General features: G+C 46.2%; 1 protein-coding gene across 1 annotated transcript in view; it reads left to right on the plus strand.

Annotated features, from left to right (window-relative positions):
- The first annotated feature begins 1,534 nt into the window (after positions 1-1,534).
- LOC120394565 (NACHT, LRR and PYD domains-containing protein 3-like) overlaps positions 1,535-16,957 on the plus strand; it is a 142,355-nt gene continuing 126,932 nt past the window's right edge. Inside the window, exons 1-6 of the mRNA XM_039518784.1 lie at positions 1,535-1,841; positions 7,871-7,909; positions 9,073-10,795; positions 11,424-11,440; positions 15,430-15,445; positions 16,423-16,436. Coding sequence (XP_039374718.1) covers positions 1,550-1,841; positions 7,871-7,909; positions 9,073-10,795; positions 11,424-11,440; positions 15,430-15,445; positions 16,423-16,436 — 2,101 coding nt within the window. The 5' untranslated portion in view covers positions 1,535-1,549. The remainder of the gene's footprint in view (positions 1,842-7,870; positions 7,910-9,072; positions 10,796-11,423; positions 11,441-15,429; positions 15,446-16,422; positions 16,437-16,957) is intronic.

The raw sequence follows: 16,957 nt of genomic DNA on the forward strand, positions 1-16,957 counted from the left end.
AGAAGCCTGTGGTAGGGCCAGATACCCCACCCAACCGGATATACCCTGCCAGCTGAGGGAAGTACTGGAGGGTTCTTCTGATGCTGCTTTTGCTTTTCTGAGGGGGAGAGGGGACCCCTGAGCAGCTTCCAAGGGAAAGCAGGGTCCCCTGCTGATACCCCTGCTTGTCATGAAGAGGGAAGACCCAGCCTGCCAAGGAGGACAGGTGACAGCCCCTTCAGCAGAGTTCTGCCATGGGGAGAGCCCCCTGCGATTGGTTGCTCTGCCCCAGACGGCCAGCAAGTGGAGCAGTCAGCCAATCAGAGCTGCTTTCGAAGAGGTCTCTCCACTCCCAGCCCCTCCCTTCAGTAACTGGAAGCCATTCTCATAGGAGCAGGGGGAGCAGAAAGAACACAGCAGCGTAGGGCTGGGAGCAATGGGGCTGGGATGGACGGCACGTCTACTCCTGCCCCCTCCCTCCCGGGAGCATCTGGCCTAGGAAGGGACAGGGGTGGGTGAAGAGCTCTTGGAGCCATGTCCCTCACCCCAACCTGAGAGACTGGGCAACACTAATTATCTCTCACACACTGAGGGTGGGCAGGGGGAGTTCAGAAATCCAATGACAGACCAAATAACATAATGTCTTTTAAAAGTCTAATTATTTCTGATCTCTTGAGGTTGGCAATTCTGCTTCTGCTGTCACCGCTGGGGATGCTGGCGCTAGCCACTCTGAGTGAAATCCCTCTTCCTTCACAAAGGGAATCACTAGGATCTGAGTGGTTTCTGCCTCCTGTTGCTACAGCTGGAAGTGAATGAGAAGGCCAGTGAAAGAGAGAGTGGGCAGAAAAACAGACCATCTCTGGATACAAAGTGTGGTGGGTGGGGGCACCCTGGTTCAGTCAGCTGTCCCCAAATTCCAACCCACGTGCCTTGGGATGGAAACCCCCATTTGCCTCCCATTATGCCACAACCCATTGGTTCTCTTCCATAGCCTTCAGGGATGCAGGAATCTACACCAAAATAAATGCTGAACTCAGATATATATCAATTTCTTTTTCTGGGCAGGGACAAAACCATAATTAATAAGAAGGACCATTAACAGAGCCCTATGAGAAAAATCACCCTGTAACCCCAGCAGTAACACAATACACTAAACAACAAAATAACCCTTGTTTAACTGACACATAACCCGAGCTGCCCTCCAGCCTCAAACCCAGTGATTGCTGATGCCTGGGTGCAGTGTGAGCTTAGGGTGGCAAGTCCATCACAAACTCATGCCACTAAGAACTGTATGTTACACTGCACCACACTGTCATTTCTCATATGGTCACACTATTGATCACATGGAGATCACTGCCATTCAGGGCAGAGAAATACAGGCTACAGTGTAACTTGTGATGTTGGACTTTTTTGTTTCTCCGTGCAGGTAGAGATTCTTTTTCCAATTAGGACATCAGTACACCTAAAGCTGTATGCGTACTGAATTACCACCTCAGCAACACTATGATATTCATACATAATTGACTTTTAATTCTCCACTTATTTTTCAGGTTATTGGTAATATCCTGCGATGACTACAGACAAAAATCTGAAAGAAATCCTTCTAGATATACTGGACAATCTCTCAGGGGAAAAGGAAGGAGATCTTGAAAGATTTAAATTCAGCTTAGAAAATGCTGACTATGAAAAAAAAGCACCAATCCCCAAAGGTCGGCTGCAGGAAGCTGACACTCGGATGAAACTTGTAGACCTCTTGTGTGAATACTACAAGGAACATGATGCAGTGAATGTAGCTATATCGGTCCTTGAAAAGATCAATCTCAGAGATTCTGCTGCTAAACTCAAGGAGGCAAGAAAGAAAGGTAAGAAAACCTAATGTTCCTGCAACTTCTGAATCTTTCCCCCTTTTGAATATTCCCTGAAATGGGTGCGGGAGGAACAGCAACAATCTAATTATTAAAACTGGTTGGAAATGGGTCTATCTCATAAAAAAAAATAGATTTTGAAATTTTGTTTCATCACAAATTGAGACAGAAACTTAAAATTTTGAAGTTCAAGAACTGAAATGTTTAAAAAAAATGATTCATTTAAAAATTGTGAAATGTTTTCATTTTGATATTTTTATTTTTTGTATTAAATTTAAATATAAGGTCTGGTTTACACTATAGCCTTAAATCGGTACGTCACTATCTCGCTCCTGGCAACATGGTCATACCAACCTAACCCTCCATGTACACAGCACTATGGCAGTGGTAGCCGACATAGCTACTGCCGCTCCGGAAGGTGGATTAACTAAGCTGAGGGGAGAGCACTTCATTAAAGTGCTACAGTAGCGTGGCATTTTAAGAGTAGGCATGCTCTGAAATGCAATACATTTGGAAAAGACAAGCCATTTCCCAATTTCCCCCCGTTCAGTCTTAGTTGTTTCCAGCAGTCATCTTGAGTGGCGTAGCAGGGGAGAACTGACACTCAGATTACTTCACTCCCCACCCTTAAACAGGATTTGCATAAGGCAGGAATCCTTTGTCTCCCAAACTTGAACCCCCCCCCCCCCCACACACACACACACACACTTCCTTTCCAGTGGAAAGTTACAAGAAGTCACAGGTAATGTTCAGTATCAGGTGACAAAACCACCTGATTGTAGTATTCCAGAGTCCATGCATTAGCAGCAATATGGAGCACCCACAGGAAGGCAAGCCTTTTCATAGTCCATTGTGCTAGCTGATGGGCCATTAGCACTGTCTGGCTTTTCCACTGTTGTACCTGAAGTGTTAGTAGTGGAAGTGAACCAAAGCAGGAAATATTAAATAGATACACAGGCCAATATTCCTAACTTTAGATACAGAAATGAAATATTCACACAAGTAGGACAAACACATTCAGTAAAACATAACCTATCCAATGATATCTCACATGAACTATCTCACATAAAGCATATTCCAGTTGTATCATATTCATAAGCATATCTCCATAAAGAATATGGAATGCAATGTCACAATAGGTCATTCAGGGTGTCAACAGGTTACACTCAATAGGGAGTATGAGCAGAGAAGAAATAGGATGTTGCTATGCTGGAAGGCATTAAAGGGTTCCATCAACTGATTGTTTGCTGTAGAGACAACTTTAGAGATTCTTCAAGCTGTTGCGGTACTAAATAGATGGCAGGGACTTCATGTGTTTCCCCTAGTTTCCCAGAAATCAATAGGGTTCTGCAATTGATGCCAAAAGCATTTTCTGAAATTTTGGGATTGGCTGCGGTATACGGCATGCACACAGACGGACAAATAGAAAATGCCTTTGAAGTGAGTGTATGGCCTTCGCAAGCTCAACCAATAATATTCTACTACTGAGAAGTCCACTAAGAACTGCTCTCTTTCAAAATGGCTATCTCCATCAGGATTGAAGTCCAAGCCCACGGTCAGGTGGCTATTTTGAGAAAGGCATCTATTTCCCATTGTTCCCAGTGGGACTGAAGTTTCAGGCTGCTTTTAACAAATATGGGTGTTGGTCTCACTCTCATTGGAAAGTTGGTTTTTTGACAGTGCTGCCACAGCAACACTTTAATGCCTCAAGTGTAGACAAAGCCATAGAGAAGAATGTTATGCATCAGCCTCTGCTGGAAGAAACTTTCAGTTATGAAAAAGGAAAAATAATCCAGAATATTTATTTTCAAATATTACTTATTGCACTAGATTTACTCAACAGAGGAGAGAGTAAAGGGAAAACAGAGCTGTGTGTGGAAGGATATAAGAGGGGGGAAATGAGTGAGTGTGTGAGAGAGAGAGAGAGAGAAAGAGGGAATATGTGGGGAGCAGGAGGGAGGGTGAAACTGGAGCAAGTGTGTGCAAGGGACTATGGAGGACAGAGAGGAAGAGGGATTTGGAATATGCATGGAGGGGATGTCGGGAGGTGAAAGAGGCAGGGAACTTTTGGCATGGTGTTGTGTGAATCTGGTGATGCAAAGCATCTGCTAACCCAGTCTAACTGGACTCCATGCTCTGAGTTTGGGTTAGAGCAGCCAGAGTATGCCATTGAACCTGGCCTTAAAAATTAAATTAAAAAAAATGCAAGGTTGATACATCCTATCTTCAGATTTGGGGGATAGGCGGGGAGGGATGAAGAAATGAGTGTGCCATGAGGGCAAAGAGGGTGACAACAGTGGAGGGAAGGGGGCTAGTTTTTAAAAATAAATTCCATGACATGCCACCCCAAACTTGGGCTAGTAGCAGGATTTGAACTCTGTCTATATAAATCCTCAGCTCAGCTGGGATCTCATCATTTGAGCTATACTCAGAAATAGTTGTTAGCTTTTGTCAAGGCTGAAGTATCAATACGTTTACTCTCTTGAGCTGCTTACTTGTGGGGGAAAAAAGGTCTGTTTAAAAAAATTCTGTCCTGCTGTATTAGATATAAAGAAGGCTTGAGTGTGTAAAGTGTTTTTTGTTCAATACAAGCTTCTGATATACAGTTGCGAGAAGATATCTTCAAAATATCTGCCCTTTTAATTATAGGGCTGAGAAAGCTTCCATACCACTTATCTGGGCTCACAGTGAGACCCCTGCCAAAATTGGGGATGACTAAATGCAGCAGTACTGAAATTTCTAATTTTTTTTTAGAAGAAACCCCACTTTGTTAACATTTTTTGTTTTGTTCTTTGGTGGTTTGCTTTCAACCCTTTCAGATTATTTGTTTTTATAATAATACTCAGCTCTAATATAGGACTTTTCATTAGCAGATCTCAGTGCTCACATATCATAAAGAAAGACACGATGGGTATGTCTACATAGAAACATAAGCCTAGGGTAGTGGGACTTGAGTCAGCTGAACCATGTCAGTGTAGAGGTTTGAGCCTCTACACTGCATTTTAACCCTAGGTTAAGGATTGTCTGACCTGTGCTTGAACCTAGGGTTCTACCCTTTACGCTGCAGTGCACAGACCTGAGTCAAAGTAACCCTATCCCAGAGTGCCTGGTGCCCTCCATCCTACTGTCAGCACTCTAGCCCTGCGAATATGTTTCATTTGGGGCAAAACTAATGCCCACCCTATTTGTTAACTGTGATGGTGCTGTTGATGGGATTCAGCTGTTCATAAGGAGCACATGAGCACATTCACTGCATAATTAGCACCTTTGGTGGCTGTCTCAGTAGAATGACTGCAGTTTGTTAGGGCTTTACACTGAACTACTGTCTATTCTGAGAGTTGGGCTCTGCACCTCTAGGCTGTCACATTGGCAGGAAAATTCCCATGTGCTCCTGTTCTGTGGATAATTAGGACGTCAGTCTCCAGAGCTGCCAAATTATTAAATGCAACTTTGCAATTCTTAATTTTTAAAAATGGGCTATTCAAATAAGCTGGGTTTTTTTTTACTGTTTTGAAGTTTGACATAAAATGACAGTATCAGAGGAAAAACACACCCCCACCCCTCCCCAGGCTGGCTGCTGCCGGCTACAGAGTGCTGCAGTGTTTCCCCAGGGCTTGGGGTGAAGTGTGCTCCACCCCTCACCCCCACAAGAATCCCTCATCCCTGCCCCCACTGCACCCGGGAGGTAGAGATAAAGGATCCCTGGAGTCTCTGGGGATATTTTGGGGCTGCTCCCACTCATTGCCCTCACAATGCACGCTGCCCAGGCATCTCTAGACATGCAGCCCCAGGTAGGGCAGTAGGGGCCTGGGAGCAAGGGACAGTGAGTAGAGTGGGACCAAGTGGCTGCCCTGCAGGGAAGGGGAGCATCGGAGTTCCTGGCTCAGCACAGCCAGAAGAGGGATGACTATGAGCATCCTGGCAGCTGGGAGCCGTCTCCCACTTCTCAGCTTTGTTCCTGGCAAGCTCTGCACACAGGGGCGGCTCTATGAATTTGGCGGCACGCTGCAGAGGGTGCGCTGCCGGTCGCCAGACCCGCGGATCCGGGGGACCTCTTGCAGACATGCCTGCGGAGGGTGCGCTGGTCCCACGGCTCCAGTGGAGCATCCGCAGGCATGCCTGCGGGAGATCCACCTAAGCCGCTGACCAGCGAACCCTCCGCAGTCATGACTGCAGGAGGTCCACCGAGCTGCCTGCCACCCTTCCGCAAAATGCCGCGCTTGGCGCTGCGGTCTGGAGCCGGCCCTGTCTGCACAGCAGCAAGGAGGAGCTGGAGCCAGAGCTGCCACCAGCATATGAGTGTGATGGGGTGGGCTAGGCCCAACGGCCTCCTGCTGGAGGCCTCAGGATCCTGCCACTCTTGTCCCAGGAAAGGAGTAGTAGAGGAGTCCTCCAAGCAGCTGAGAGTGGCTGCAGGGGACACAGCCAATTAGGGCACAGGAAGGCCATATGGAAAGGAGCTGCAAAGCCAGAGACAGGCAATTACTTGCTGGAGCCAGAGGAGTCCAGATGGTGTCCCTGGTTGGCCAAAGGGAACTGCAGCACCATGAACAGATCAGTGCTAGCGGGGACTGTGAGAAAGAGCTCCTGGCTGGCTGCTGGCCCTGAACATAGAAGAGCCCTGAGCTAAGGGTGAAGCACTGGTGAATGCTGGGGCTGTGGGGAACTGAAAGCAGCTTAGTTAGAGGGACACAGTGGCATGTGGCCACTGTTCTTAGAGTCCCTAGGCTGGGACTTGCAGTAATGGGTGGTCTTGGGTGCCCCCCATAGGCCACTAGGAAAGTGGCCTATAATTGGACAGCCATAACTCCCAAAAAGGGGACCTGAACTACATAGTGGCCTGGCTGAAGAGCTGGGGCCAGATGGGCCCAGATAGGAAGTATCGCTGCCAGGGAGAAGCCCTGGGGCTACAGCCTGATACCAGGGCTGGAGCTATTTTAAGACTGAAGATACACCTGACCAGAAGGGGCACTCTTGAGAGGTTAGTGCCACACCATTCAAGGAGGCTGTCGGGAAGGTGTGTAGCTACTTCCCACTTGCCGCCCTGACAGTGCCTCAGCTGGGGCACCCCTGCACATGCAGCTCCAGAGGGCCCGAGAGCACAGTGGGAACAAGCAACTGCCATGCAGCAAGGAGGAGCTGGAGCTGCCACCACTGAAGGAGACAGTGCAGGAATTTGGGGGGCTGACCCCCACTCATTCCTCTCACAGTGCATGCAGCCCAGGCACCCCTGCATATACAGCCCCAGAGGGGCTGGGGTCAAGGGCCAGAGAGTGGAGTAGGGACCAAGTGGCTGCCATGCAGGGAGGGGAGCAGCAGGGATCCCGGCTCAGCATGGCCAGGAGAGGGATGACTCCCAGCATCCCAGTGGCTGGGAGCTGCATCGTGCCTGGAAGCTTTGCTCCTTGGCTTGGGGGAACTCTGTGCAGCAGCGAGGAGGAGGAGGAGCTGCTGCCACTGGGAGAGGAGCAGGAACAGGGATCGTGTTTGACCAGGCAGGAATGGTGTTTCCGGCTGCTGGGCCGGCTGCCTGCAGCGCTGCTCCTCTGCCACCAGGATCTCTGGGATACACCCAGAGAGCTTCCAGGACCCAAGTCAAGCCAGGGCTACGTGCACACAGGAAAGCAATAGGGCTTGGATCCTAGGTCCCAGCTTAACATGGGCTCAGACCCTCCAGCCCTGCAAGGACCTGGAACCCTAGATCTGAGCCCTAGGTTAGCACAATTGGTGCATGGACACAATGGGGGTTAGACTTGAGCCCAGGCTTACATTGTTGTGTAGAAATACCATTAAGTGGCTACTCCAGTGGTTTAAAAAAGTAAGAGTATTGCTTCTGGTGGACATTTTGAATCAGTCATTGAACTAGTGTCTCCAAAGAAATGCTCTTTGCCTGCCTCAGCTGTGGGTTTACTAGGGAGCTTATTACTGCAGAGAACCCTGAATGAATGACTTGTCTCAATGTCCTGAACTGCGTGATACTCTGTGATTTTTGTTGCACTAACATTCATGTGAAATTTCTCTTTCAGCTTTGGGTCCTCAGCAAACACCTGAAACATCAGCAAATGGTATGTGGCATTCAATAAGGAATTGCATTGCATAATTACTAGTGATTACCAGAAATAGGCTAGGTCAGCCAGACATTTGGTTTACTAGTGGAAATAATAAGTAACACCTCCGAGTGCAGCCTCACTAGATCACACAGGTTACGCAGGGTGGGATGGGGGATGAGGAAATGAATGGAGAGATCTCCAGGAAAGAATCAGGTGCTGCAGAACATGGTACTGGTGAGTAGGTGGAGCTGTTGTCTCAGAGGCAGTACTGAACCAGTGCAGCAGCATCATGCTGGAAGACATTCTCCTGCTAGGGACGCCATCTTTTAAATGAGTCAAAATAACTAGAGGTCAGCATTTGTGGTCACTGAAGGTGCTGTGGCACTTTTTTAAACTTCTGGGCCCTGGACAAGTTTTAGGTTATATTTAGTTATATTCTTTGCACCTAAATTCCAATTACTGTTTCAGTTATACCTGTCATTCTCTATCACTTCATGCCCTACTTTGTTACAGAGTGCCATTGTGCATTGTTAAAGGTTTCACCCTAGAGGTGGCTGCATTTCAGTAACTGATGAAGTGATTTCTTATTATATGTTTAGAAGTCTAATCTGGAGTTTTCAGCACCCTCAACAGGAGAACTTAACTACTGGTATTTCACTCCAGACAGTGTAAGGAATAAATCAACGGGAACACAGCCCTTCCGTCAGATAGAGCACGCTTACTTGCATGTACCTCATCTAAAACACCACCAAGGTTTTCAGTCCTAGATATTTACTTGTCTCTACCCTCCTCCCATTCTGATTAGCAGAAACTGTAGCTAGTTTTAACTTTGCTTGTAAAAGCCTGTCTCCAAATCAACTCTTAACTATGTGGTGTTCTATTTCATTAATTCATGGTGTCTGAATGCACATAATATGGCTGCAATTGGCTTGATCGTATCCTGGGGTACACAAACCCCTCAAATCCAGGGAAACAGAAGGTCTTAGCCTACACTTTTCTCTCACATCACTGATTTCAATGTGATCACTGATATGAGTACGGACTGCGCCCATAGTTAATTTATGTGGGAACACTTTATGATGATAGGTGCACTATAAATTTAGAGTACCAGTATTATTGTTTAAATAGCTTTATTGTAACATTGCAATAATATCTAATGCTTCTTGTCACTAACTCAGCTTACAGAGTGAAGTACAGACAACATGTACGAAACAAATACACCACAATAAAAGACATGAACTCTCGTCTTGGTGAGAATGTGAAGCTAAACAGCAGATACACAAAGCTCATCATTGTAAATGAACATCGTCACAAAAAGCAGAGAGAACATGAAATAATGGCCTTGGGACGGAGACATGCAGAAATCATGGCTGAGTGCGCTAGTCCTATCACCATAGCCAATTTATTTGACTCTGATAAAGATGGACAGTCACCACAAATTGTTGTGCTCCAGGGAGCTGCAGGGATTGGAAAAACACTGACAGCAAGAAAGATCATGTTGGACTGGGCAAATGAGGAGCTGTATCAGAGCAGGTTTGATTATGTTTTCTACATAAATTGCAGGGAAATAAACTTGGTCTGTGAGCAGGGAAGTGTTGAAGATTTGATTTTAAAGAATTGTCCTGATCAAAATGCACCAACTAAAGAGATTCTGATGACTCCAGAAAAACTCCTGTTCATAATTGATGGTTTTGATGAACTGAGATTTTCCTTTAATCAACCAACAAGTAATCTGTGCTCGGATCCTTGTAAGAAGCAGCCAGTGGAAATCATACTGAGCAGTTTATTCAGGAAAGAAGTGCTTCACAAATCGTACTTAATAATTACTACAAGACCAACTGCCCTGGAGAAACTTGGGCAGTCTCTGAAAGATGAATGTTGTGCATATGCAGAGATCTTGGGATTTTCTGAAAATGAGAGACAAGAATATTTCTACAAGTTCTTTGGGAATGAAGAACAAGCGAGAAGAGCCTTTAACTTTGTAAAAGACAATGAAATGCTGTTCACCATGTGCTTTGTCCCCATTGCGTGTTGGATCATCTGCACGGTTCTGAAACAACAGATGGAAGCAGGTGAAGATCTTGCACAAACTTCCGATACAATCACTGGCATCTACATGCTCTATCTCTTCAGTTTATTAGAGGGTCACAGCAGCAATTCAGAGAAACAACAGGTACAAGATAACTTGAAGGGACTTTGCTCTTTGGCTGCAGATGGACTCTGGAGGCAGAAAATACTGTTTGAAGAAGAAGATGTCAAGAAACATGGCTTAGATAAACCTGATTCCCTCTTTCTGAATGAGAACATGTTTCAAAAAGGCATTGTCTGTGAACGTGTTTACAGCTTCATTCACCTGAGTTTTCAAGAGTTTTTTGCAGCTTTGTTTTATGTGTTGGAGAAAGAAGAAACAGCAAAAAAATCAGAAACTGCTATACAACCTGTGGAAAAATTGTTTGAAAAGTGTGGAAAATCTAGGAATGATTTAATGTTAACAGTGCGATTCCTGTTTGGTCTCTTAAATAAAAAGAGAATGGAGGAGATGGAGAAAAAACTTAGCTGCAAAATTTCACCCAAAATTAAAAATAATTTACTAACACAGGTTAAAGAAAAACTCTCTTTGTCATTTTTCAAATATGATATGTTGCCTTTTGATGAGGACACAACGATTTTGTATTTTGAATATTTTCACTGTTTGTATGAAATTGGAGAAACAGAATTTGTTCAGAGTGCAATGAATCATTTAACTGAACTAAAATTACTTCATCATACCTTTACCAAAATGGATCAAATTGTTCTTCAATTCTGTATAAAGAATTCCTGTAAACTGGAGTCAGTTTATCTAGACACCTGTACGTTTCTAACTGAAGACCTGAATGAAGATTCCCCAAGACCATGCAAGCGGTCACATGGGTGAGTGTTATCTGAGCTCTAAAAATGCCTACGTAACTTATTATTTTTTAATAATTGATCCCCCCTCCCCGTTGTCATATCTCAAAAATGGCCAAATGACCCAGCTTAAAAGTGACTCCATTTAGTGACACACATTTAAGACCTAGGAAGGACCATGCCCCATCCACCCCCAAATCTTAAAAGCATGGAAATAAGAAGTTAAGGGAAAAGACTTGGTGCACTCATTTCTACCTTCATGTTGCCTAAACGTTGTCAGTAATGCTGCAGTGCTCCATTTGGCTTTCACCTCCATCTCCAAAAAGCTACCAAAAGCTATATGTACCCCAACTTCATCACACTTACACTCCAGTGTAAAACTCTATGAAGTGCTAGAGTGTGGAGCTAGAGTGAATGAGAGATGAAGAGCTTATGGGTGGCTGAGATCTTTTTAAAGATGGAGTGAGTGTTCTGAAGGCAGCAAGAGAAGAGGAGGTGATGGTAGGAAAGCAGAAGGGTGGGCATGAGGTTAGGCGGGATGGCAGCAGAAGGGCCAATGTGGTGGTGGGGTATGTGTGTGGGAGGCAGAGAAGGAAAGGATTGAGGGAGAGCCCAGGTTAGGGCAGATATCACCAGACGTCAGGAGACAGTTATGGATATGCGACCTATATCTATTTGGGCTGGTGAAAGGAGAGGGGAGATTGGGATGGAGTCAGTAGAGCAGGTGGGAACTGAAGGGGGGTGAGGGAAAACAAGGAAGGGGAAATGAGGCCAGTGGAGGGAGTGGCTTAGCCAGAGGACTAAAGCACCACTGCACTGGACCTCACAAGAGGCAGTGGCTGATCATTGGAGGCCCTGAGGCAGGGTGCATAGTGCTCTGGGGGGCCATGAGGCTGCTGTGGAGCAAACCCTGTCACACAGGGGATTAAGTTAAGCCACTCTCCACATTCTGCAAGGGGACAAGGCAGAGCTGGGCAACCTTAACGCTGCATTAACAACATTTTTGGGCCGCTAGTATCAGTTATATGTAGGTCCTGTTTGTCTGTGGAGCATTTTATAACAGTTTAATTATAACAGTAAATCTGTGCACCAATCCAAATGTGCCAATGCATCTGCCACTGCCCAAATGGCAACACTCAGTCTGAGGGAATTTTTCACCAAATGCCATTATAGTATCGGGCAAACTTCCGAAGTCTGGGAAACAGAATCCCGGGAGTTCAAACCTCACCTCTTCTCAGTGCTGCTTATATTATATTCTCATGCAATTCGTTACCCTTTTCATTGACCAACGCTATGAACCCCAATCTTAGAAGGCAGTTCCCAAAGACCTGCTGAACACACCCCATTGTTTGAAGAAATTGGCAGAGAGATTATGCAGGGTCACTGCCAGGACAGACTCCAGCTCTCTAACATAACACACCCCAATTTCATCCACTGAAGCATACTGCCTCTCATGTTCTCTAGACCAGTTTTGCTTATTCTATCTCTAACCACTATAAACCACATTCATCACCCTGAGTGAGGGATAGAGTCCAGGATTCTTGTTCAACAATATTCAACTGCTGATTAGTAAATACTTGAGTGACTCTCTGTGAAATTGTTTGTCAAGATCTCCTCTGGTGAGCTGCTGGGTGGTGGCCATGGTCTGAACACTGCTTGGGAACCATGGGCTAGGGTTTGGGAACCATGTCCCCTCAGATCACCCACTCCCCTAGCATGCCCCACCCCAGGCAGTAGTGGTCTCGGTTTTCCAGGGTGGTTTTTGTGGAAGGTGTTTACAAGGTCAGTAGTGTGAACATCCTGCCCCAGTTCCCAGAAGTATATGGAAAACCAGGTGTATTCAGAAGGAACAGGTTAAGTCAAGTAGAAAGATGACTGTGTTTATTTGCCAGGGATCTTGGTGGGTCAAAGGAACTTGTAGTCCAATTATGAGTTGGCCTGTCCATGTGTGGGTATCTTGTTGAGAGCCATACCCTCTGGCCTGTCCATTGAGCTCCACCTTAACATCAGTAGTGCCCAACATGGGCACAGCTTCTCCCGTATACATCTTCAGAACAGTTTTTGTTGCCTTAAGCGGAAGATGCTGTATCTTTCTTTCTGTGGTGCTGCACACTTGAGGCCTCCCTTTACCTTGTGCGAGTCCATTTTGATACCAGGGGGATTTAGGATGAACCTTAAGGATTCTATGAAGGACTGACCAAGGCACATTATTCTAGCTTAGCATAGAGGCCATGTTCGCATAGCCTCTTCAAGATGGAACAGACATACATGGTGCAGTATTTGGTATTGTTTAAAAAAAAAGTATGTTATCCAGGAGTTCTACCACATATTGATCCAGAATCTCCCAAAGTATGTCAATAATAAAATGTTGGAACATTTCGGGTGTGTTTGTCAAACCAAAGGGCATCATGAGATGCTTGTTGTGACCCTAATGAGTTTGAAAGGCAGTCTTCCATTCATCCCCAGCTCTAACTCATAATAGTTTGTATATCCCCTGGAGATCTAGTTTTGTGTATACTCAAGCAGTGCTCACATGGTCCATTAGCTCAGAGATTAGTGGTAATGGGTATCAGTTTCTCATGGTGACCTGATTCAGGGCCCAATAGTCGCACACAGGTGTAGCCTTCCATTTTTTTTGAAACAAAGAGGATGGATCCCCAGCAGGTGAGGTGGACTTAGAAGTTCTTGACTTGGTTCTATTGAAGGTGGGTGCACAGTGTGGCCCGTTTACGCTCAGGCCTGGCATTTTTATGCCTGAATGGAATGTTTGTCCCTGGCTGTAACTTGACTGGGCAATCAGCTGCTGTGCGGGGCAAGACATCTGCATTTTTACCCTAGAGACATCATTGTAGTCACTGTATTTGGATGGAAGTTGAGGACCAGTTCAGTGGGTGGCTCTGCCAGGCCAGATGCCCTACTTTGTGACCACCAGGGAACTACTGTCCACTGCCCACTTCCTGCCATTAAGCTGTGCTGATGGCTGAATTCTGAGTGAAAGTTGAGTTTAGTGCACATCAACAGAGAAAGAGGTTGTGGGGGGCCAGCTATGAGATTCCCAGGATCAGAGGGGAGTGTGGGGAATGGATGACATTGAAGTGTAGGGTCTCTCAATGCCCTTGGATAATAACCTCGAGAGGAACGGTTTCTGCAGCCACTGGTCCAGAGAGGATAAGTGGGACCCATTGATTGTCTACTAGCTCCAGAATGGGCTTGGGCCACAGGGGACTCTGTAGCGTCCAGGCTGATTTTGTGGTGATAAAGCTGCCCCAAGTCAATGAACAGGGGGCCATTTCTGACTTTGGTGGAGGAGGGGACAAATTTAACCATGATTCCAGGGGCTACTTAGGCACATGAAAACTCTTTTTTATTTTTTTTGGCAGATAATAACTTAGGAATTAGTGTTAGGGGGCTTATTCCTTCACCCTCTCACTTCCCTGGTCCTTCTCGCATGAACAGAAAGCAGCAATACTCGAAATCCAAAGGTGCAAACAATTCAATGTTTATTGGGGTGAACTTCCAGCAAGGATGATTCCAGTTCATTCCTCAGTGTCCCCCTTCCCAGCTCTGACACCACAGAACCTTGCCTGTGTCCCTGTTCCCATTCCCACCCTTAGCAAAACACTATTCCAATTCCCCTACCCCCAGTCCCTGTTCCCATTCCCCCCTTACTTCCTGATTGACTGCAGACTATCTAGTAAAACTTGAGTTCTGCTTAGCTATACCTTAACCAATCATTTTACTGAAATTTAACTAACCAATCCTAACATACTGTAGCATGGTTATTTAACCAATTATATCCCACCACCTTAATTGGTTTACACCCAACAAAATTCATTATACAGCAGACAGAAACAATCACAGAACCAGAGATTATACAGACAAACAATAGGGAAGTGGAGATGACAGTGATAGAACAATACAGAAATTAGGATGTCACATCCCAGCTATTGATAAGTAAGTTCTTGTCAGACACGATGCTATCAAACTAAGTTTCCTTTTACATCTTCTAGGCTCTTCCCTTTCTCTGGAGGTGACAGGAGTATCAGGACAGGATTGTATTCCTAACAGCCCAATAGCACCTTTTTCAATGTGACTAGTTTGGAACGTGAGGATGTGACCATATACTTCCCAGTTTATGGCTGGCCTCTGCTGCTTAACCAAAGGCCTTAGCCTAAGAACCAGGCCTTAGACTGTCACAGTAAGAGAAGGCCCTTACACAGACAGACAGTAATTTTGATTCTTTCTTTTATACCTCAACCATGAGAAAAATAGGGCGGGGGGTTAGGGTTAAAATGTTGGTTAAAAAATATGGGTGCTCTTCTGATACTGAGAAACATGAAGGACTAAGCACAGCTGTATGCAAGAGAAAGGATGCTCATGTAATTAAATTGCTGGAACAAAACTCAGAGTCTCTATGTGACCTTGGGGAAGTCATTAAATCTCTTATGGGTCTCAATTCTCCATTTGAAAAATGACAATAATAATATTTCCTTTCTCTACTTTTTACCTTTCTGGTCTATTTAGATTGTAGGATCTTCAGGGCAGGGACTGTCTGTATGTAGTGTTGCTCCTTCTTCTAGAACCAGTGTCCTGTTTTGACACCACCATTACCCTCAACCAAGTGGTGGCAGGTATCCAGCACCTTTCAGATCAGAGGAGAAATTGGTGACAGGGAGTCTGGGTAAACTCTAAGTGAAACTTGTCATATTTACATTTATTCACCTGGTTTGGAATGAGAGGGTCACACAGCAGAGGCGTCTCTTCCAGAGATCTGAGCCCAGCACCAAATTCCCAGAGAGAAACTCTGCCTCCAGAATAGACTCTAATCAGCACCCAGAGCAAAGAATAAAATCCTGTACTGTTGGCACAGCTACCTCCTTCCCAAAGCTTACCCTGGGCACCACTCTTCATTTGAGAGATGCCTCTCTTTTTTTATCCCAGTTGTGTCCTTCTTTCCCTTCATGTGTCCTCTCCCCAGTTTGGGGCCTTTTTCTCCTCAACTTCTCATTTGCTTTCCCTCCGTTATTACCTTTAAATTTTGTGGAGCTCTTCTACGTTGCTTTATCAAGAACACCCTCTCCCCACCTCCCCAGACTAGGGCTTATCTCCATAGTTTCCCACATTGCTCTACCATGATGAATGAACCTGGGAGTCCCCCAGAGAGTGGGGGCTTCTCTCCCTCACACAAATTCAGGGCTCCTTTTCCCTCTCAAACATTAGGACTTCCCTCCCCATTTGGTGGAGCAACCATATTTGGAAGGCAACTGTAGTGATGGAGGAGGCCATGCAGGTAACAGTTGAGATAGGAGGGGTGTCACTACATGTGTGCAAGATTTGGCAGCTGTCGGTGGTGCAGAGGGTTCCCCATGAGCCCAGGAGGTAGGGCAGATGGTGGAGTGACAGTATGTGACAGCCATGCTGGGGGCTGGTCACTGAGATGCACATGTTCATAGCCAGGCTGCTGCCATAGTTCCACACTCCACTGGCTGGCAGCTCCCCCAGGAGCCCAGACTCTGCAGGGGGATGCAGAATCCAGTAGAAAATTTCTGTTGTAATAACCGCACCAGAGTTTCTGGAACAGGCCCTGCCAACAGGTCACATGGTCGCCCTCCTCTCAGGGGCTCTTCTTCCCCAAACTTTAGGGATCCCCCTGGTTGTGGGGCTGTTCTCTGTCTTCATATCCCCCCCAGCCTTTGCTCCCTGGTCTCATAGAAAGGTGGGTGTGATGCTACCAGTGCTGGGCCTCGCAGCTGCCTCCCCTCCCCGGGCCTGAGGCTCAGAGCTGGAGGCAGAGACAGGAAACATCTGTGTCCTGCAGGGGAGCAGCAGAGCCAGTGTTGGGGCAGTGGAGGGGGAGGATCTCCCAGCTCCTCTTGCTCTGAACCTGGCCCAGATGTACAGGGAGAAGCCTGCATTGATTAGGTTACACCATTGTGGGGCTGATCAGTGCCAAGTCCAATCTGATTGGCTGAGAGCTGGGTAGGTGGGACTTAGGGTGCCCGGATGGCTGCCCCTTGGGCAGTGGAAAGCATGAGGGGCGGTGCTGTGTGAGGAAGTCTGACCCAGAACCTTGGCTGGTGGGCGGGACTGCCTGTCAGAACAGATGTAACGGGCCCTGTTAACAATGTAATCCCCCTCTGCGTTTTTCTCCTTCAGATTGGAGTGGTGTCATCTCAC

This window comes from Mauremys reevesii, unplaced genomic scaffold (genome assembly GCF_016161935.1).
Source record: "Mauremys reevesii isolate NIE-2019 unplaced genomic scaffold, ASM1616193v1 Contig66, whole genome shotgun sequence".
Lineage (NCBI taxonomy): Eukaryota > Metazoa > Chordata > Testudines > Geoemydidae > Mauremys > Mauremys reevesii.